The following is a 19,635-nucleotide window of genomic DNA, read 5'->3' as shown; positions in this document are numbered from 1 at the left end:
AATATCTGCTCAGTTTATCAAGACATTTGCAAAAGTGCTTCGACGTTTTCGGAGACGTCTGTTACCCACCAGCTCGATAGCTAGCTGAGAGCTCGAGCATCAGTCCGCAGAGAACGGCACAACTCCCGGCACATCATGTTCAGATTACCGCGGACTTTCCCTGCTCGGGTTAAACGTGATATATAAGTCACTTAGACAACCTAAAAATGTTATTGTTTGTCTTTTTTCAGTGTTTTGTTTGTTCGTGAGTAAATCGGTTTGGCTGAAATTAAAGTTATTAGATTAGACAAAATAAAACTTTATTGATCCCCGGGTGGGTTCCTCCTTGGTTTTCACACAGCTGACTAAACGTCAAACAGAAAACTGATTAAACAGAAGTATGAGACGGTCGAGAATTTATGCCAGTGTCCTGTAATATTTTAGATAGCAAGGAGCAGACGGCTGAGTTTATTAAACTCCACCGAGACAGCGGTGACGCTAATCAGAAGGCGAGACCATCCAATTTCACGGCCGTTTACTTTCCGGCCTACCCCGCGAAGGCCGGGTCCTCAGGAGGATGCAGCCCATGAATTTGGACACAGCTATTGTTTAAGAATATAATCCACCCACTGTTATCATCTTCAATGCCCTGTACCAACACAGAGCAGCTATCTGAACGCTGCTCCAACAGAGGTCGATCATCTTATTAATAATTTTACCTCCTCAGTACGTACGACTCTGGATACTGTAGCTCCTGTGAAAACTAAGTCCTCAAATTCCCATAATACACTGGGTGTTTCCTTTTCCAGTCACCTTTCTCACTCACTATGTGTTAACAGACCTCTCTGCATTGAATCATATCTGTTATTAACCTCTGTCTCTCTTCCACAGCATGTTTTTATCCTGTCTTCCTTCTCTCACCCCAACCGGTCGCAGCAGATGGCCCCGCCCCTCCCTGAGCCTGGTTCTGCCGGAGGTTTCTTCCTGTTAAAAGGGAGTTTTTCCTTCCCACTGTCGCCAAAGTGCCTGCTCATAGGGGGTCAAAATATTGTTGGGTTTTCTCTGAATCTATTATTCTACAATCTACTGTACAATATAAAGCGCCTTGAGGCGACTGTTTTTGTGATTTGGCGCTGTGTAAATAAAATTGAATTGTAAAGCTACTTTACATTAGTTTTATGTGAAAAGTGTCACTTTTCATAATCTCTTTGTACCTTTCCTTCATGGTGTCAATAAAGTGCTGACAACTCAAAGAGCTTTACAGGTAACCAAACATTCATTTAGCACTCTTTGTTATCAAGGTAGTCTGGCAGACTGTCCGCTGATTCAGGAGGGGATAGCGTGCAGGGGAGTGGGTGTTGCAGACTTGAGATGTGATGGCTAATGGCAGGTACTAATCAGAAGGTTGGTGGTTCAATCACCAGCTGCTCTTGTTTGATAGAAAGCAAGTGAAGGTAGTAAAGGTGCACGTGTGTTGCATGAAGCAGAGTAGAAAACCACTATATAAGAGAAGACATTGAGTAAGTTGGTGCTGACAGGAGTGTGTGGGCCCTGGATGGGCTGACACCCCAGTGCAACATTGCATGGATCTCTCTGGATTAGCAGACTGGGACGGTTCCCATCTTTAATCCTCTAAAGCCTAACCTGTTGCCGGGCGTGTCCTACTCGGGGAGGCCCTGTGGTAGACCGAGAACATGCTGGAGAGTTCTCAGCTGGCCTGGGAACTCATTGATGTTCACCCGGATAAGACGGAGGTCTGGACTTCTAGTGCTGGATAGGAGGATGAAGACTGACGGATAGTTCTTGGAAAGTCTGTTATCAGAACACCTCACCCTTTGAACTTGCAGTAGTCTTGACACACTGCAAACTCAGAAAACAGCCCAACTAATCAGATATGAAGCAGTGTGAGTGCATATGTGGGTGCCTGCTGGAGGCGCTGAGCTGGTGGCCACGCTGCAGCTCCCTGATACAATGTTTCCATGTGGGGCACAATTCATCAGATACACCGGCTGTTTCGACACATCTGTAAACACAGTGCTTAACAAATGGGCACAGAAACGTGGACTCTTAAAGTTTTATATGCTACACTGTCATATATGAAACAAACAACATATGTACACAGGCAATCAGTGTTAAGACGCAGAAGAGCAAAACACTGACCACCAAGACTTTAACTTCCCAAGTCCCCTGAACAAAAACGGGGGTTCTACGTTAGGTGAACATTTTAGACATGAAGGAAACGCAAACGTAACAGAGCTTCGTATTCAGGCAGTAACTCGAGATTCAGGGAACAATCTGATCTCCTGGTGATAGTTTGGCAGCATTTGCAGATAACACGTTTCAAGTGTACAAGTGTTTCTTGTAGACCAGACTAACAGAAATGCTTGAACAATGACATCAGACGACACGGGGACTTGAAGGCAGCCTTTTTGGCAGCTTTAATGCTTCAGTCCAACGTCGGCAGCTTGTGTGATCATAAATAAAATGTTTGTGTTTAGTGTGTGCTCATGTTAATCCAGGCGCTGGATGAGTTTCTCCTCCATCATGCAGTAGACAGCTACGTGGAACAGGTCGGAGATGAAGGCGTCGCAGGCTCGTCTGCTGATGCCTTTACAGCCTCTGAGGTCGAGCAGGGTCAGAGAGGAGAGGCGCTTCAGATAGGACAGGCAGCCATCGGTCAGCTCATTGCAGCCTTCAAACACACACAGACACACATTTAATGTCTTCATATGATTTTCAGGCTTTGGATCAAGAAAGAAGAGCAGCTATGAACGACCACGTGTCATCATTAGTGGCCAACAGAAGTTGTTTCCTGCAGGAATCAAAGGGATGAGGGTCTGCCAATGGAACAGCAGCCTTCCTATACTCGGGTGTGTGAAAAAGCCAACAGTGATCAGTGTGTTTGTTCAAACCTGCCAGCGTGAGCTCGGTGAGGTTATTGCGTGTGTGAGTCCCAGCTGCTGCCAACAGGGCGACCGAGGAGTCTGTTAAATCCTTGCAGTGAGCCAGGTCCAGCCTCTCCAGCTGCGGCATGTGGCGCTGCAGGAGCCTCAGAGTGGACTCAGTGATGTCCAGACCGGACAGGCGGAGCGTCACCATGTTCCTCAGTCTGCTGCGGGATGACTCCAAACCTGCGCGCACACACACACACACACAGCAGACTCTGGCTTGTATTCTGATCACACAGTATCCCACGAGCTGTACAGGTGTACTACTACTACTTTTGATTTGGTCACATGTGTCTGGAGGAAGGTTTCTGTGCTTCTTTAGATCTCTGCTGGTTACACCTGGAAACATTTTGTGCTTGATGAAACAAACCCAATCACAAGCTTTCAGCTGATCACAATCACACTAAAGAACATGTCCCGAGCTGCTCGGCAGTGCGGCCACTGAACTTCAAGCAGTGGCGGTGCAGCCCCTCCCAGTGCTTGGAGGAGGAGTGGGGTGAAACACAGCTCACTGAGCCCACCGTGCCACTGACCAGGCAGCGTGACGATCTCTTTAATCTGGGCGTCTGTGACGCCGTCGCACCAGCGCAGGTCTAGCAGCCGTAGATGGGGCAGAGTGGGAGAAACCATTGCCGACAGACAGGACCAGGGCAGACCAGTCACACTCAGCTCTCTCAGACCTGAACACAAACAAAGGTTTAGTAAGACTCTCCAGGACAGGAGACATTCGCTTTGGGACGCCGCGCGTTCGTACCTGGGAGTCTCGTTAGCAGGCAGTTCAGCTGTCTCTTGGCCATGGGCGTCCAGGAAAGGTCCAGAGAGGTGGGCTGTCGTTTGACAATGCCTGCGAGGGCCTGATTGCTGAGCGGGCTGCACCGACTCACATCCAAGTGGCTCCACAGACGTTTGTCACAGCTCCTGCATAGGGGAGGAAGCGGTGGTCGTTTCATAAGCAGCGCGGAGCTTTGCATGTACAGAACAAGGTGACGCGAGGGTAACGTACCACTTGTACCAGGCCTTACAGACAGTCATGCAGGCCAGCAGCTCAGCTCTGTTCAAGTATCTGAACACAGACACCCAGACCTCCTTCTCCCCGCCTCTCTCATTGCCCACATCCTTAAAGGAGAGCAGAGACGGCAACGATGGAGAAGACAGGGTGGAGGACGCAGGGTGAGCAGCAGCTTCCTCTTCCTCTGAAGAAGACGCGGAGCGAGTTCGAGCGCCTCTCTCACCACGGCTACCACGCAGGCGAGGCCTATGACGACACAGCACAGCGTAGTTCTTATGTGCGATACAATCACGCACATTTGACACGGGCAGGAAAAAGCTGAGTCACTCCGTTATGGACCGAGTCTGGTCATCTAATGTTCACCATACATCCAAACAGCCTCATCCCCAATAAGATCTCCACTCTGGCCTCTTTTCTGTGCTTTTATCCAGTGACTGTCGTTTAATATTTTAAACAGTGGACTGTGCAGAGCTGGCCAGCAGCAGACAGCCCAATCATGGTGAATGGACCGGTTCTTATACAGCGCTTTATACACCCATTCACACAAGCACTCATTCTAACTGCCTAACATTCACACACGTTCACACTCTGATGGATGCATCAGAGAGCAACATGGGGTTAGTATCCTGCCCAAGGTTATTTGGTGGAACCGCCAGCCTGCTCTGCCACATGAGCACAGCAGCTGACTGTCCCAGGACCGCTCAGAGGTATCGGACATCATTGAATCATGGATGGAACACCAACACGTGACACGAAAGCTCAATATGTGCTAAAGTCTACCTGCCGGGTCCTCGTGGGGTTATGCTGTCAGCCGCGGGGTCTGTGCACCTGAGCCGTGCAGGTTTGGACAGAGCGCCCTTTCTCTGAATAAAGCCCTGCTGCCCTGCAGCAGTCCTCGGGCCCATGGCTGCTTCCAGCTTTGGAACTATGGAGCCTGAGGCATGAAAAGAGCCTTCTGTTACTCATGCTGCGCCTGCAGATGTGAGCCAATCCTAAGCTGCTGTGCTGGTTTCTTACCACACTGTCTCTTGGCCTTGTTGGGGCGCTGTAGAGTCACCGTCAGGTAGGAGCCACTCAGCAGGTCATCGCTCAGATCAGACACCAGCAGGACCGGAGGTTCTGGGTCCGAATCCCAGCGGCCTTCCTCCTCCACCTCTTCCTCCTCATCATCCTCCAGAGTGTCCATCTCCTCCTCTTCAGGGTCAAACTGCCCCTCGCTGTCTACGTCTTCATCCTCATCATCATCGGTCCTGCGTCGTCTCCTGTGTCGACGATGCTGTTCTTTATCTCCGTCCTCGCTGTCCTCCTCTTCCTCATCCTCTTCATCATCATCGTCGTCCTCGTCGTCGTCGTCATCATCCTCGTCGTCATCGTCGTCCTCGTCAGATTCGTCAGACTCATCTCCTCTTCGCTGCATTCTGGAACCTCCGCGCAACCTGACCCCTCGTCCTCGGCGTCCAGCGTCCCTCATGCCAACCCCTCGCTTGAGCTTGAGGACAGAAGATGATCCCGGACTCACGAGCCCGGCTCTGCTGCCTCTGTGGGCCGAGCCTCCTCTCAGCAGGCCTCTCCTGTTAGCGCCAAAGGCCCTCTTGGAAGAGTGAGTCCCACCCCGAGCGTGAAGTGCCATCTTTCTTCTCTGAGAGGCTGCACGTGGAAGAACAAAGAATCAACTCTGTTTTCTTGATGCTGTCGCTAACTGAATCGATGAAAACAGATTTTAACAGCCACAAACCTTCATCGTCATCGTCACTGACGGAGTCTTCTCCATCGCGGCTGTGGCGCTGGCGTCTGTAGATCTTAGCCATACGAGCGTCAAGCAGAGAGGAGGACTTCCTTTTCTGGACAGCGTGGGAGGAATAATCAAAGTGATGGGAGACATAACAAATGATCTTAGAGGAGGGATCTGAGGAACACTCACCAGTGGAAGGCTGTCACCTCGGTCACCTTTAGGCTGCTGCAAAGACAAAATGGATTCTTTCAGAGTAGAAACGACCAACAGCTCAACTCAAAATCTCGATCAAACACTGGAACAACACAAACATGGTTTTTTTAATCCCTTACAAACCCGTCCACACATCAGCATGCTTTTACATGGACCAATCAGTGCTCACGGTGTGCACACCATCAGACATGTACATGAAATCCTGTCACAGTCGGCATTTATCGAGCTGAGAGCGACCTCCACCACAACCACAGAATTAGCGCTGACGATCAGACACTCATTTTTGACTCAGTACCTATCTAGCTTCAGAGAAAGGCCATTTGTCACTGAACACAAGCGCAATGAGACGATGCAGAGGGTACTCGTGTTTGTTTACTGCTCTCCGATGCTGGGAGCAGCAGAATGATTAGCACGCTCGCAGGAAATGGTTCAAAATATCCATTTCCTGTTCACAGAACGTCAGTCAGTGCTGATTCAGCAGGTCCACAGAACACCAACAACCACGTTTGTATTTATATAAAACACCTCAGTGTGTCATAGGCTAATTATACAGACCCTCAGTATAACATATGTGTGCAGCCATAAACGGATATTTGCTGCTTTACAGCTGGAGTCAGGATGAGACCCTCACTGCGTCCCAGCACGGACACTAAGCCCGGGGCACTGACTCGCTGACATCCTTTAGACCAAGCTTTGTGTCTCTTCTCTTAAGAAAGAAAAAAAAAAAGATGGCAAAGAAAAAGGAGTGATGTAAGCGACAGACGGGTGGATTTATGCACAAACAGGCGGCACCTCTCACCAGTCTCGAGCTGATTGGCTGAGAAGGCAGAGGGGCCGCCACCAAGAGAAGTGACGCTGAGGAGGAAGAGCAGGAAGGAAGAGAAGGAGCAGGGAAGAAACCACAGCGGACAACCTCCCCGTCCTGATGGGGGCCCACAGGACCCCCTACGCTAGGAGAGGGCCCCGGACCCAGCCTGAGGACCAGGGGGCCGTGGGGACGGATACGCTGTTGGTGGCCAGCAGCCAGCGATTCATCACTGCCTGATGACTGTGACGGAATTAAATCAAAGTCAAAAATAAATAATAATAATGAAAAACAAACAGGAGACATAAGCCCATTAGATCTGTCACACTGTGTGTGTGTGTGTGTGTGTGTGTGTGTGTGTGTGTGTGTGTGTGTGTGCGCGCGCGCCCAGGCTGTAACAGTGGCTAATTAATGCATTGTGTACCTCTGGATCAGTGATGCCCTGCACACACTTCGGGCACTCCCAGCAGCTCGGGAGGTCTTTATTCACCACGCCTTCCCCCTGAACCTGCAGACAAACATGCAGACAGTTACTCATGCTAGCACACAGGACTGATGAGAAGAAAGACACAGTTGAGTCACAATCTAAGGCTACGTCCACACGTACACGGGTATTTTTGAAAACGGAAAATCTCCGTTTTCAAAAATACCCGTGTACGTGTGGACGTAGCCTCAATACAACCTGGAACCTTCATGTTTGTGCCTTCAGACATGCTGTCATAGTTACTAAGTTACGAAGTTACGGTCATAGTTACTAAGGATCCAGCTTCTATTTAAGATGTAGCGAGGCTACGAGCGCTGAACTGTCAACAACAAGACGAGCACATCCCACTGAGTTGCTATATGCTCCGTGTGTCGTACTGTGAGGCAGGCAGGGTGGACGATCTGGGCACAGTTGGAGCATTCCATCAGAGTGAGGGAGGGGTCTCCGGTCTCCTCCTGATTGGGCTCTTTGCAGATCTCACACACCGCAGACAGAGGCAGGCCCGGCTGGAAGAGACGGGTCGTCAAGTATCTCACACACGCATACATGTTGCTAATTACAAAGACAATGACTAATAAAAACAAGGACCGAGTTACTAACAGAGAGACACTGTCGTAGGACACAGGTCTGCTTTAACTTCCCTGGGCCTCCAAACTTCTTCATGTCTCTGCAGAAGTTGCAGTCTCCACACTCAGGTCTCATACAGGCTTCACAGCGTTTACACCTGCGCGCACACACACAAGGACAGAACAGGATGGCTTAAAACGAAGCACGGGGCTGTGGCACATAATGAAATCCAAACATGAAAATCATTTCACTGCACTGTAAATAGTTAAAACATTTGGTATGTTGTCTTAAATATGAAGAAAAACTGCATCGTGTTTTTATATGAACTGAAGTAACAAAAGGTTTGACACAGGTACGACTTCCTTACCTGACCCTGCGCCGTCTCAACACGGACATGGAAGACGCTGGTTTTTGAGGTCGTGGAGTGATGGGAGTGGAGGACAGTTTAGGGCGAGGTGGTGGTGGGGGAGGGGGAGGAGGTTGGTACCATGATGGCTGGAAGCATAAGAGAAAAACACTTTAATGTGTTGTCCTTGGGACATTTGTCTTCTAAAGAAATCTTTTGCTATCAAAAATGTGTTTTTCATTCATCAAATGGTCTGAAAATAACAGAAGTTATTCATTACTGTGCTATGCATGACTGGAATAAGTTTTAAGTAATTTCATTTATTTATGGGGTTTTTATAACACCTGTGGTCCTCGAGGACAAAAGTCCCCAAAGTACAAGGTGTTGCAAACAACCTACTGCTTTCAAACACCTTTGATCTTGGATCACTGATGTGTGGGCTCAAGCAAAGGTCACAACAACCACAACAACATTCAATTAAGTTTTATTTACACAGCGCCAAATCACAACAACAGTCACATCAAGGTGCTTCATATTGTAAGGTCGACCCTACAATAATACATACACACAAAGTAGCTCACAGGCCTCCACTGCTCTGGAGGCTTGTGAGCTACTTTTTTAAACCATGTTGTGCAAAGCAATGACCAGTAGCACAAAGCACATATTGTCTTTAATATAATGAGGAGGGAGAATCAATGTTCAGGAAGATCCAGGGTTAGAAGATATAGAAAATATTGTCAATATTTAGAGCACATGCTACCCTTTCTCTGAAAAAGCACATCAGCCACCTGCAGAAGTGGAAGAAGGCTATGAAGTGAAGAAAAGTGATGAAGAATCTGAACTATGTTCAAGTAGGTTCTCAGGCATCCAGGACATGGTAGTCTGAGGAGCTTGGAGAGAAAGTGACTGGGCTTCTTGAAGTTTCTTGAATTTTCAGAATGTGAAACTGAAATAGAAGATGTGTCAGAGGACTACACATCATCCATTTCAATTATGATGAAGACAAAGAATCAAGCAGGAAAGAGGAATCAGCTGAGACAGAGGAATATTTGCAGTAACGTGAGGAAACACTGATCTGGTCTTCTAACCTTCCCAGTGACAGACGATGCCTGACTCTCTCATGTGCCTCAGAGAAAGATGATCTACCACAGTCCAAGCACATGTGCCAGGTCCCATACTCCTTCAGTGGCTTTTCTACTCGAGTGCTGAAAGCATTATACACAGTGTATTCTGCTTGTATTCTGCTTTTTAACGTTCACATGCCAATGGATGCATCAGAGACCAAGTTGGGGTTCAGTAACTTGCCCAAGGACACCTTGGTAAGAACTCCAGACTAGAGCACACAGAGATTGAACCAACAACCATCCAATTAGCAGATGACCTGCTCTACAGCCAACTCAATGATGAACAAGGAGGGACAACAAGAGAGGAAGAAAAATGGACCGAATGCAGCTGTAGGCATATGTGGGTGTGTTGATTCTTACTGCCGTGCATCCAGTAGAGTCGCTACGGCCAGTTTATGACATCCTGAGTCTGGTAGAGAAGTTTTCATGCTGACACAAGATTAATCATAGAAGCACAAAAAGGACATAATTTCTTGATAAAGACACAATAGATGATCGTCGTTCATGACACAAACGTGCTCCCATTTGAGGTGTATGATGTGTGTTGGTGTTGACTTGACTTGAAACACAAGTGGGTGTTCCTCCTGCTGTGATGTAAGATCCTGGTACTGATGTGACTGTATGAGCACCAAGTCCCCTTCAGAGGACTCTGTCCCCTCCAACAGAACATCCAAGTAAACCAGGGAACTTTGAGACAAAAACATGGGCAGCATGTGATGCAGGTCCAGCTGTACATGGAACATGCTCGTGTGCGATGGCAAACCGTCTGTCCTGCAGTCAGGACACGAGTTGTCCCTAACATTGCAGGTTTCCAAAAGAAAACAATCACCTGTAACAGCTTGTTTACTGTATATGCCCCTTGGCCTGCAACTGCAGAAAGAATGCTGTCCATGATGGGACCAGTGCAGAGGAATAAACCTGAGCTTCCTCCTGCACTTGGGTCAAATATGGACACGCCTTTGTCCTCATGAAAGTTTGCCTTCACTCAGACTCATGCCCTCCTACCATGCCAAAATATAGAAAACTGTCAGGCAATGAGTTGGAATAAAGTTGAATAAAACCTTGAAACACAGAGATGGATGATATTTTATACTTGTTGCTTGATAAACAGTCAAAGCAAACGGGGTCATTTTTGAGCCCTGAGGACCACAGGTGTGATTATGTGCTGCCAGTAAAAAACTTGTAGTTTAAAAACAGCTTTCTAAATTAACTTTGACATAAACCCGTCTGTGATCATCTGTTAAAGCAGCCGACTCTGGTTGTGAAACGATCCTCACGATTTCTGATGATTTAATTTATTTTTTACCCGAAAACAGAAAAAATTCATTTTTATGAGGTTTTTATCAGACTTACATTTGAAATGGAATAAAAGGAATTGTGTTTGAATTAAGTTTTAATTAAAAGTGTGGGAAAAACAAACTTCATATTAATTATGCATCAGTCAAACCAGATGGGGACATTGTTGTCCCCTGAGGACCACAGCTGTGTGGAAATCAGGAGGACATTATGAGGGACAGACGAGCTCTACAGAGGGTTGTGCGGTCAGCTGAGCGCACCATCCGCTCCGAGCTCCCTGACCTGCACTCAATCTACAGCAGGCGGTGCTGGACCAAGGCCAGGAAGATGGTGAAGGACCTCAGCCATCCCAACAACAGACTGTTCTCTCTGCTGAGGTCAGGAAAGCGATTCCGCTCCCTGAAGACCAACACAGAGAGACTGAGGAGGAGCTTCTTCCCGCAGGCGATACAGTCTCTCAATCACAATCACACCACCACACAGTACTGACCCACACATACAGTTCTTACACACACACTGGACTTTCTGGACTTTGGTTTTGCACAACACTGGTCACTATATTCTTCATTTCCGGTTAATACTTGTACAGCTGCTGTTATTGTGTATATATTTATTTATATTTATATTTCTTCATACATTCTTATATAGTTCTATATTGTGTATTTTGTTGTACAGTTATTTTATTTTCAACTTTAATTTATATATTTTATCTTATTCTCCCAGTTAAATTTACCCTTCATTCTAATTTGTGTTGTACAGTTATTTCATTTTTAACCTTAATTTATATTTTATTCCTTCCTAGTTAAATTTACCCTTTTTAATTTTTCATATTTATTTCCTATCTTATTCATAGCCTTTTCCTTTTTTGTTTTCTTTAGGTCACGAGCAGTTGTCCAAGCGTTTCACTACATATCGTACTGTGTATGACTGTGTACGTGACAAATAAAATTTGAATTTGAATGAGGGTTAATTATTTACACTAGAAAATGACTTTGATCACTTGGACTTGATGGATTGTTCAAAGTCAGTTACCAGCAGTCCAGCACACTGGGACGGACATTAGCAGTGGAAGCTGGTACGATGACACAGGAAGTATACATGCTGCCTTCAGAAGCCGCCACAGCGGACCATCAGCCCCCATCTCACCCTGTCCCAGCACCCCCTGCATGTCCTCCTTCACTACATCCATGAACCTCTGAGGCCTTCCCGTTTCCCTCCTCCCTGCTGCTTCTCTTCTTATCAGAGCTTATGCACCATCAATCGCTAAAGGTCAGGACAGAACAAGTGTGCGAACGACTAAACATCTGGTAGTCATCCTACCCAGTCCCAGTTTGGCTGTATAAGGAAACACATTTACCTCCGGGTGATCCGGGTGACCCGGGTGACCCCCCCCCCCCCCGTGAAGCATAAGAAAACAGATGGGGGAAAAAAAAAAAAAAAAAAAAAAAAAGAGCTGAATATTGGCTTTATGTGCATGTTATCGTTATATAAATAATTTGTTGTTGTTGTTGTGGTCCGTTTGCACGGCTGGTCACAGGGACTTTTACGACTGCTCGTAATGTCCGAACAAACATCTGGACGCTCGATTGACACACATCTTTGTGCGCACGCACGGTTAGCTCTGCTGGACAGACGAGACCAGAGTGGACGTGTTAGCACGTGTCCAAACTTGGTGCCGTGTATTATGACCACAGTCGGCACAAACAGCTCAGAGTGCAGAGCTGAGGATCTGCAATCAGTGTCTGTAACGCAGAGTTAAATGAACAGCACACACAGAAACTGTTATGTGTGTTAAAGGTTTAAAAACTACCGAGTCACGAGGCGTACTTCACAGGACTGTGGACAGGATCATAAACCTCCTTCATGTGACTCAGTCTCTCTCTGCACAGACGGAGTGCTCCACGGACCAGAGGCAGGGTTACCATGACAAGTGTGCAGTCTGTTGGTGAATAAAGACCGCTTACCCTCTTCGGCCACCTGACGATGGGCCGTCCTGTGTACGACATGCTGGGATTGTCATTAGCGTGCTCCTTCAGTAGTGCCTGCAGGACAGCAGAGACATGAGCGTGACAGAAAGAACCGCGAGGCTCACATGGAGCTCCACGACGACATACAGAGGAGCGATACCTTGATGTGTGTGATGAGCGCCGGGGCGTTGTGTATCCCTGCTGGGACACACTTCTTGTTAGAGGGCAGAGCTTCCAGTTTACCCAGCAGGTTCCAGAGTCCCTCCAGTTCAAGGGGGGTCAGGTGGACCTTAAGTGGAAGCTTCTCAGAGTCTTCCTCACTGCCAACACCCTCCCCCTCAGTCTTCAGCTGCTCACTGACTGGATCTGAGCCACACAGATTCTTCAGACCTTCATGAAGGAAATAAGAAATACTCAGAACTGACCAGTATGGCCCACACAACACGCATGTGTGTCCCCCAGTGGGCAGTGACTGCGGGCTGTGTACATACCAATGCCCAGGGAGTGTTTCTGAAACTCTGGGGTGAGGTAGGAGGTCTTCGTCAGGCTGAAGACGTAGCGTTCCAGCACGTACCAGCACATCTCATAGTAGAAGGGGTAACGAAACTTCGCTGGAACCTGCAGGAGGTAAAAAGATTAAAGTCTATTCACGTTCATTCAGCAGCTCATGCAGAGCCTGCTCACCTACCCGCGTTCTGTCCTCTATGCTACAGATGTTGAGCTGCATGGGGATGTTAAAGCTGTGCAAGAAGTTTCCTCCAAAGACCATCGAGTCCACCGGGGTGTAAACGGCATGAATCCAACCTGTAGCACACAGTGATTATAATACCACAGGACTGCTTCTGCAGGTAGTGAGTGCACGTCAGTGTGTACCTGAGGGTATGATGAAGGTGCAGCCCCGCTTCAGTTCAACCCTCTGGCAGTCAGACGCTCTGTCTCCCAAGAACACATCTCCTTGTTTCCCTGACAGTACCCAGTTCTCATAGAGCTCCAGGTTCTGAGGAGTCGGAGGAATCAGCCAAAACACCTGCAAACAAAAGTGTAATTCACTGTGCTCTGCTGTGGGACAAAACAGACACTTTCAGGAGGCCCCTCCCCTTCTAGCCTGTTCTTTATACTTGACAGGACTTATGCGTTGACCCGAAGCTGTAACGGGAAAGAGATCGTCTCTTAGCCGGCCCCTCGTGGCCTCACCTTGCTCCCTCTCAGTATGTGGTACCATACTGAAGTCCCACCGAAGTCGATGTGGAAGTCTGTGTAGCAGCCCTCAACACTCATCAGACAGTACCTGTGGAGACATCATCGTCATCACGGCTCACATCCTGCCGCCACACTTGCCTACAGCAGGACACTTACTTCTGTACTTTGGGGTACTGCATGTCATTGATAGAGTTAGTCGAGTCTCTCTGTCTCTCTTTCAGATGCCGAGGCCACATGTTGTCCACCCAGTCGATCAGATCGACCTACACGTGCAAACGTGAGACAAAATACAAACAGTGAGAAAAAACAAACAGATTAAAATCACTTTAAAGGTTTTTATTTCCTGTCAGCAGTTCCAGTCAAACAGGCCTGCAGGTACATACTGTGGCAGGCCTCTTGACCCAGTTCTCCAGTTTGGTGTGGCTGAACTCCAGGCTGATAACATTATAGAGCTTCTCTCTCTGACACGGGGGGGTCTCATAGTAACGTGTCCACTGGGCCATGGACATCTCGGTCCCCTTCTGAGTGCTCACATCCATCACATCTATCATGCGTCTGCTACCTGAGAGGGGAGCCTTCTGTTAGACACAGCGTGACACAAGAGGCTGCTCACAACAGCTGGGCGGATGTCGAGCTTCTCCAGAAACCTCACTGAGTGAGGAGCATCAAGACAACGTTCAAAGTAATGACTTTATTTATCATTTTGTCCTTAAGTTGATCAGCAGTGAGTGTTTCACATACAGGCTCATTGGCTGAAATGGCTCTATATGAATAAAATTCAGTTTGTGCTAATCTGAAGCTATCTGTACACCTATGGACATGATTCAGTTAGAAATCACCTCTAATTAGTATCACTGACAGTTATTTTCAACAATTAGGTTCAATTTCTTCTTTGTTTTTAATAGAAAACCCCGTATTTTAAATAAGTGTGTAATTACAGCATTTATTACCTAAATCACTGCGTTTGTACAGCGAGGCAAAGCCAGGACTGAAGCTGATGCTTAGTAGCAGTGTGTAACTGAACGAGCCTTACCGACAAACATCTTGACGTCATTGACGCTGAAGTCAGGATCTGGCATCCTGCAGAACCAGAGGACACAACATCATTACATCAGCTCAGTTTATAGACGTATTTAATAACACTGAAGTTACACAGGGGCCTACTTGATTCCCAGTCCATCAGGCTTCTCAAAAACGACGGGGTCCCTCAGACCACCTCTCTGAATGAATGCGTATGTAAAGTCTGCAGAGAAATATACAAGCGTCATTCAACACAGGACTATAATCCATAGGACAAGAAGTACTGTCCTATGGATAATTAGGACAGTACTGTTGTTTCTTATATTAGGCCAGCTTCCATCCTTCCACCAGATAAAACCTCCACAAACGCCAGATTGACACGAGTTTATTTCTACGCTCTGTGACTGGTGTGTTAGGTTTCTTGGGATTTGCAGATTTCACGGGGAGGTGATGTCAGAGTGCATGCAGCTGACCTTTTACAGTCACATGTATGAGCACAGCTCATGACATCACAGTGAACACCGTGTGCACTGTCCAGGGTCCTGAAAGCACATCTTTGTGTGGCATCCTAATAAACTGGCATATCTCACTCTTCAAGCACGATCTCTCAAATTTCTGTGACACCACCTCAGTGCAGCAACGACTGCTGCTTTATAAGACATGTTTCTTCATTTAAATATTCCCTCGCTATAAGATTCTAAGAAGCAAAGAAAAAAGCGTCAGGCTCTGAAAAATAAAGCTCAGACGCAAAGACTCAAAGCTTAAACCCATATAAGAAACACAAAGACACTATACCTACGAATACAGTGTGTTTGTACACGTCCAGCCATCTCTCTCACACACACAACAATAAAAGTCATTTGGTTTGATTTGACAAGGGGAGTGGCCTAGTTTATATTGCGAGGATCGAACCAATCTGCAACAACAGGTATGTGGACGAGCCGAACAACGCACCTGGTAAGAGCTTAACAGTGCACAGACTCTGCAGACGGGATCGTTTCTGCCCAACTGCAGGGTCCCCTAGTGTCAGCTGCTACGGGAAAAAATTATGGGTAGTGTCATCTGTAGCGCTTTTACCATGTGATACGACCTTGACCCAGTTAAATCAGCTGATGTCTACTGTCACACAAACGCTGAACGTAATATGTTGATGTGGGTGTGGCTGTTGGACTGCTGGACGGACAGAACCCAGGACACAATCCCTCCCTTTGGGAGAGAACGATGGAGACAGTGTTCACACCAACCTTTTCCATCCATGCGAAGCACTCGGTCAGAGCTGAACCTCTCACTGTTAACCTTCTCCTCCAGGTCAAACATCCTCCTCCCATCAATCTCCTCATCTGAGATGCCATCATCATGGTAACGCTGCTGGTTACGAGCACGCTAGAGAGGAGAACAGAGTAAGAGGGATGGTAAAAGACAGAGGACTGAAGTGCTTTGGATGGACATTAACCCAAACTGGACAGTCCTTCTTATCAAACCAACCGCAAAAGAAAAAGTCCAAAGTGGCGCTTCACAGAGTGGCAGCTAAAAGGATAATAGGTAACCATTTCTACAGCCTCGTGCCAAATATCTGAAAACTAATTATGGTTCATGAGCATTAGGTTCTGTAGGGGAAGCTTCCCAGCACTGCCAAGTGTTCACTCACAGGGATCACCTCTGTCGTATCCTAGGCCTGACAGCAGCTACTGAGTACTGAATGGGTATAAATGAAATGGGCTTGAATGACAGTCCACGTTAGGGCCCACCTCAATTCTTTTTGACCAAGAAGATGAAAACGGCTTCATCGTGAAGCATCAGGAACTATAAAATCAGCACTTTAATAGATTCATTGTCCTCAAAACGATCCGACTTTGGGCCCGAGGCTGCAGCCTCCCACAGGAGACACCGAGAGGACACCAGCGCACCACGGGGCCGACACACGGAGACAAGTACACACAGAACTTAATCGGATTCACGTGCACAGGTGTGAACTCCAGCAAAGGGAGGAAGAGGCATGTGTGATCATCATCATCATGTTAGTCCAGGATCGAGACTGCAACTGATCATCACATTGTTGTGATTAGGGCTGTGCCATATCGTACCGTTCACGGGAATACCGGTGTAATGTTGGGCAATAATAAGAAAATGAAATATGGCGATAGAATATGGGTAAAACGCGCATGCGCAGTGCCTTTGTTTACATACGCACATGGAGGAACAATCATGGCAGCGACGGAGAACGACAAGAGCGAAAGTGGATCGTTGAATGAAACGAACCAGAACTGGTTTGTAAAAATGCTGCAGCTTCACTGGTGTGGAACTGGTTTAGCTTTCGTCCGTCAGACACACAACAAAGCACTGTTTTTGGTAGCGCATGCTAGCGGGCCGTCGTTATTACCGAACACGGCGCTCAAGAATCTATCAAAGTACGACTTTGCTGAACTATGAAGCCGCACCACTGGATGGATTGTCTTGCTGACAGATTGGTTAAACTGTCAGCAACGAATTTGCACTGTTACATTTTTATACAACTTTAATGTGCATACAAACAAACAAACAAACAAACAGCTGCTTGTTTAAGTGAAAATACATTGATTTTTTTTGCACTAATAAAGTTGAGATGTAAAGTATTTTGTCTCGTGTCAATTATATCGTCAGTTATTTTGTTATCGCAAATGTTTAAATATATATGGTGATAAGTATTTTGGCCATATTGCCCTGCCCCAGTTGTGATGTATAGTTGTTTATAGCAGAGTCTTCTGGAGCAAACCACGAGCTCTAAGTGTTAATAAACAAGTTATCAACATAAATTAACAGCCAACTTATTTCACTCATGCTGGTTTGCTAGTGTTACTCTTTTTAAGCACCTGCTGACTTCTTTTATAATGCTAACTGAAAGCTCAGGCGACGTCATTGGCTGGCTGCAACATTTATCCTGGCCCTGCATCATTATTTTGATGATGTCAAACAGATACTTGGGGTACAGACTGATAACACACGTACACTGAACCCGCGTGTGAAACGTGCGTCCATCACAGTCTTCATGTTCCTCAGGACTCTTACCTTATTAGGTCCTTTTTAAAGAAAATAAACCTGGAGTTGAAAATGATGGGGAAAGGCGCTGGGTGCCATCTTATCCTAACCCCTCATACTAACATACACACACTCTTCATTAACTGATGCCTCAGGCACAGATTCATTAGTACTTTTGGCTGTTGGTCATTATAAGTCATTCAGCATTTTCCTTTGTATAATGTACAAGTACTAAAAGGTTAACTATAGAGTTTCCCTCAATTACCTCCTTATTAGCTGCATTTTCACAGTAAATAACAAAGTTCTGTATATGAATTTGCCTACGATTTCAAAACACTTCTAAGGAACATGAACAGTAAGTCTGCAGGTACACAAAACTGCAAGCAGCAGGCGTGTCTGTTTACTCACAAACAGACACACTTGAGAAAAAAATTTGGACATGAAAGCAAAGTGCTGGTTATCACCACTCCACACCTGCCCGGTAGCAACTGCCATGTGTTGGCCAGAGAGAGGACCACTGTGTTTATTTGGTAGATCAATGAAAGGACTCAGTTACTTGAGAGGGAGTTGCCCACAGCTCTCTTCAGTTTGACACCCTGCTCTACAGCATATCTTCCAACAATACCACCCGCTGTGCTTCACCCTCACGGACCCGGCGCATACTGTGATGCAGCTTTGTCAGATATGCTACTGCACAAGACGCACGTGAACCTGAAGCTCAGAGATAAAGTTGCAGTGATTTGACCGAAGGCAGACACTGAGCGTTGAGACTGCTCTGCGTCCCTGCATCCTGCAGTGGTCTCCCGCTGTAACAGAAAACAGGGCTCAGGCTGAGGTAGCAGAACCAGCGTGTTGGAATCTGCCCGACACTTACCAGTCTTTTGCTGCAGCGCGGTTTGGAATCATCCATTTTCATTCATGGAACCAAAGGCGGGTCCGGAGTGCCACTACAGACACCAGTGGGCAGCGATGGTCCCACAGGAGCCGTCACTGTGCTGTCCTGGCAGGGCTCGCTCCCTACCTCTAATTCACCGACTTCTTACAATTTAGTCGCATACATAGCCGGACTCGCTGGCGTTTAGAAAATCCGACAGGACGGTTTAATGTTCGAGCTTCTTTATCTGGTTTTTAACAGCCTCTCTAGCTTACGTAGCTGCCCTGTCACTACCCTACAGAGACAAAACGACATGACTCCGGAACGGCTATCAACATTTAAAAAAACAACAAGAAGCTGGCACTATTACTTGCTTTAGTCCTAGCATGGTAATAAAGTTAGTTCCTTCTCCGAACAGCCGCCATTTTCACTATACCCCGCCCACAAACGGACACTGGACCATTCACACTCATGCCCACGACCCTTTCATTGGACTACAGCTGTGCCACTCACGCGAAAGAGCTGTAATTTCTGATTGGATATGGCCAGCCAATCAACATATAAAGAAATTGGGAAGCAACCAATAACAGCACACTTCCAAAACAAACTCACATCTAATTGGTTGATATAGTCAAAACAGGTCGACTAGTGGACAAACGCGTAATCAGTCATAAGAACTAGCCAATCGTGCTAACAGTTATCACAATAACCACCGTCTATCACTCAATACAACTAGTCATTACTTTCAAATAACACGATTACACAAAAATAATGCGTTTTAAATGCCTACCCCCATCGCAGCGGAGATCCGTCCACTTACAAACACCCGCCGTAATCGGAGACGTATTACGCCCTCTGTGGCCTGTTTTCTTCTCTCAGAGGCACACGGCGGACGGACACGTTTTGTAGCCTTCAACCCAACAAGGAAGTGCCCGCCGCCCCATAAATGGAAGTGCACTTTGAACAGCTTACTGTTGATTGGCTGGAGAATGTTGCGTAGCGCTCGTGATTGGTGGCAGGGACTGTTTGTCAAACGCGTACAGCTTGAGTACGGCG

At 46.9% G+C, this 19,635-nt stretch overlaps 1 protein-coding gene across 4 annotated transcripts; it reads right to left on the bottom strand.

The window, feature by feature from the left end:
• Positions 1-2,041: 2,041 nt before the first annotated feature.
• On the bottom strand, positions 2,042-19,551 carry kdm2aa (lysine (K)-specific demethylase 2Aa). Of its 4 annotated transcripts, XM_085458402.1 has the most exons (27): positions 19,370-19,551; positions 18,580-18,776; positions 15,935-16,073; positions 14,835-14,913; positions 14,704-14,750; positions 14,054-14,232; positions 13,827-13,933; positions 13,665-13,758; positions 13,344-13,497; positions 13,159-13,274; positions 12,962-13,088; positions 12,631-12,860; positions 12,468-12,545; positions 8,105-8,232; positions 7,771-7,894; positions 7,548-7,676; positions 7,111-7,194; positions 6,681-6,929; positions 5,858-5,893; positions 5,672-5,777; positions 4,954-5,583; positions 4,717-4,870; positions 3,931-4,182; positions 3,682-3,845; positions 3,461-3,607; positions 2,892-3,110; positions 2,042-2,671 (listed from the first exon to the last, which is right to left on the bottom strand). In XM_085458402.1, the coding sequence occupies exons 2-27, from the start codon at positions 18,619-18,621 to the stop codon at positions 2,490-2,492; spliced, it is 3,996 nt and encodes a 1,331-aa protein (XP_085314528.1). In that variant the 5' UTR covers positions 18,622-18,776; positions 19,370-19,551; the 3' UTR covers positions 2,042-2,489. The 4 variants fall into 4 exon arrangements, with proteins under 4 accessions (XP_085314528.1, XP_085314529.1, XP_085314527.1 ...); XM_085458403.1 differs by lacking the exon at positions 18,580-18,776; XM_085458401.1 differs by lacking the exon at positions 19,370-19,551 and having other exon boundaries at positions 18,580-19,331.
• Positions 19,552-19,635: the final 84 nt, after the last annotated feature.

Source organism: Copadichromis virginalis, linkage group LG6 (assembly GCF_057382275.1).
Source record: "Copadichromis virginalis isolate Kocher_CV1m ecotype Utaka linkage group LG6, C_Virginalis_male_GT1.1, whole genome shotgun sequence".
In the NCBI taxonomy this organism is placed as follows: domain Eukaryota; kingdom Metazoa; phylum Chordata; class Actinopteri; order Cichliformes; family Cichlidae; genus Copadichromis; species Copadichromis virginalis.
Note: the sequence above shows the minus strand (reverse complement) of the source record. Positions and strands in the feature narration are given on the sequence as shown.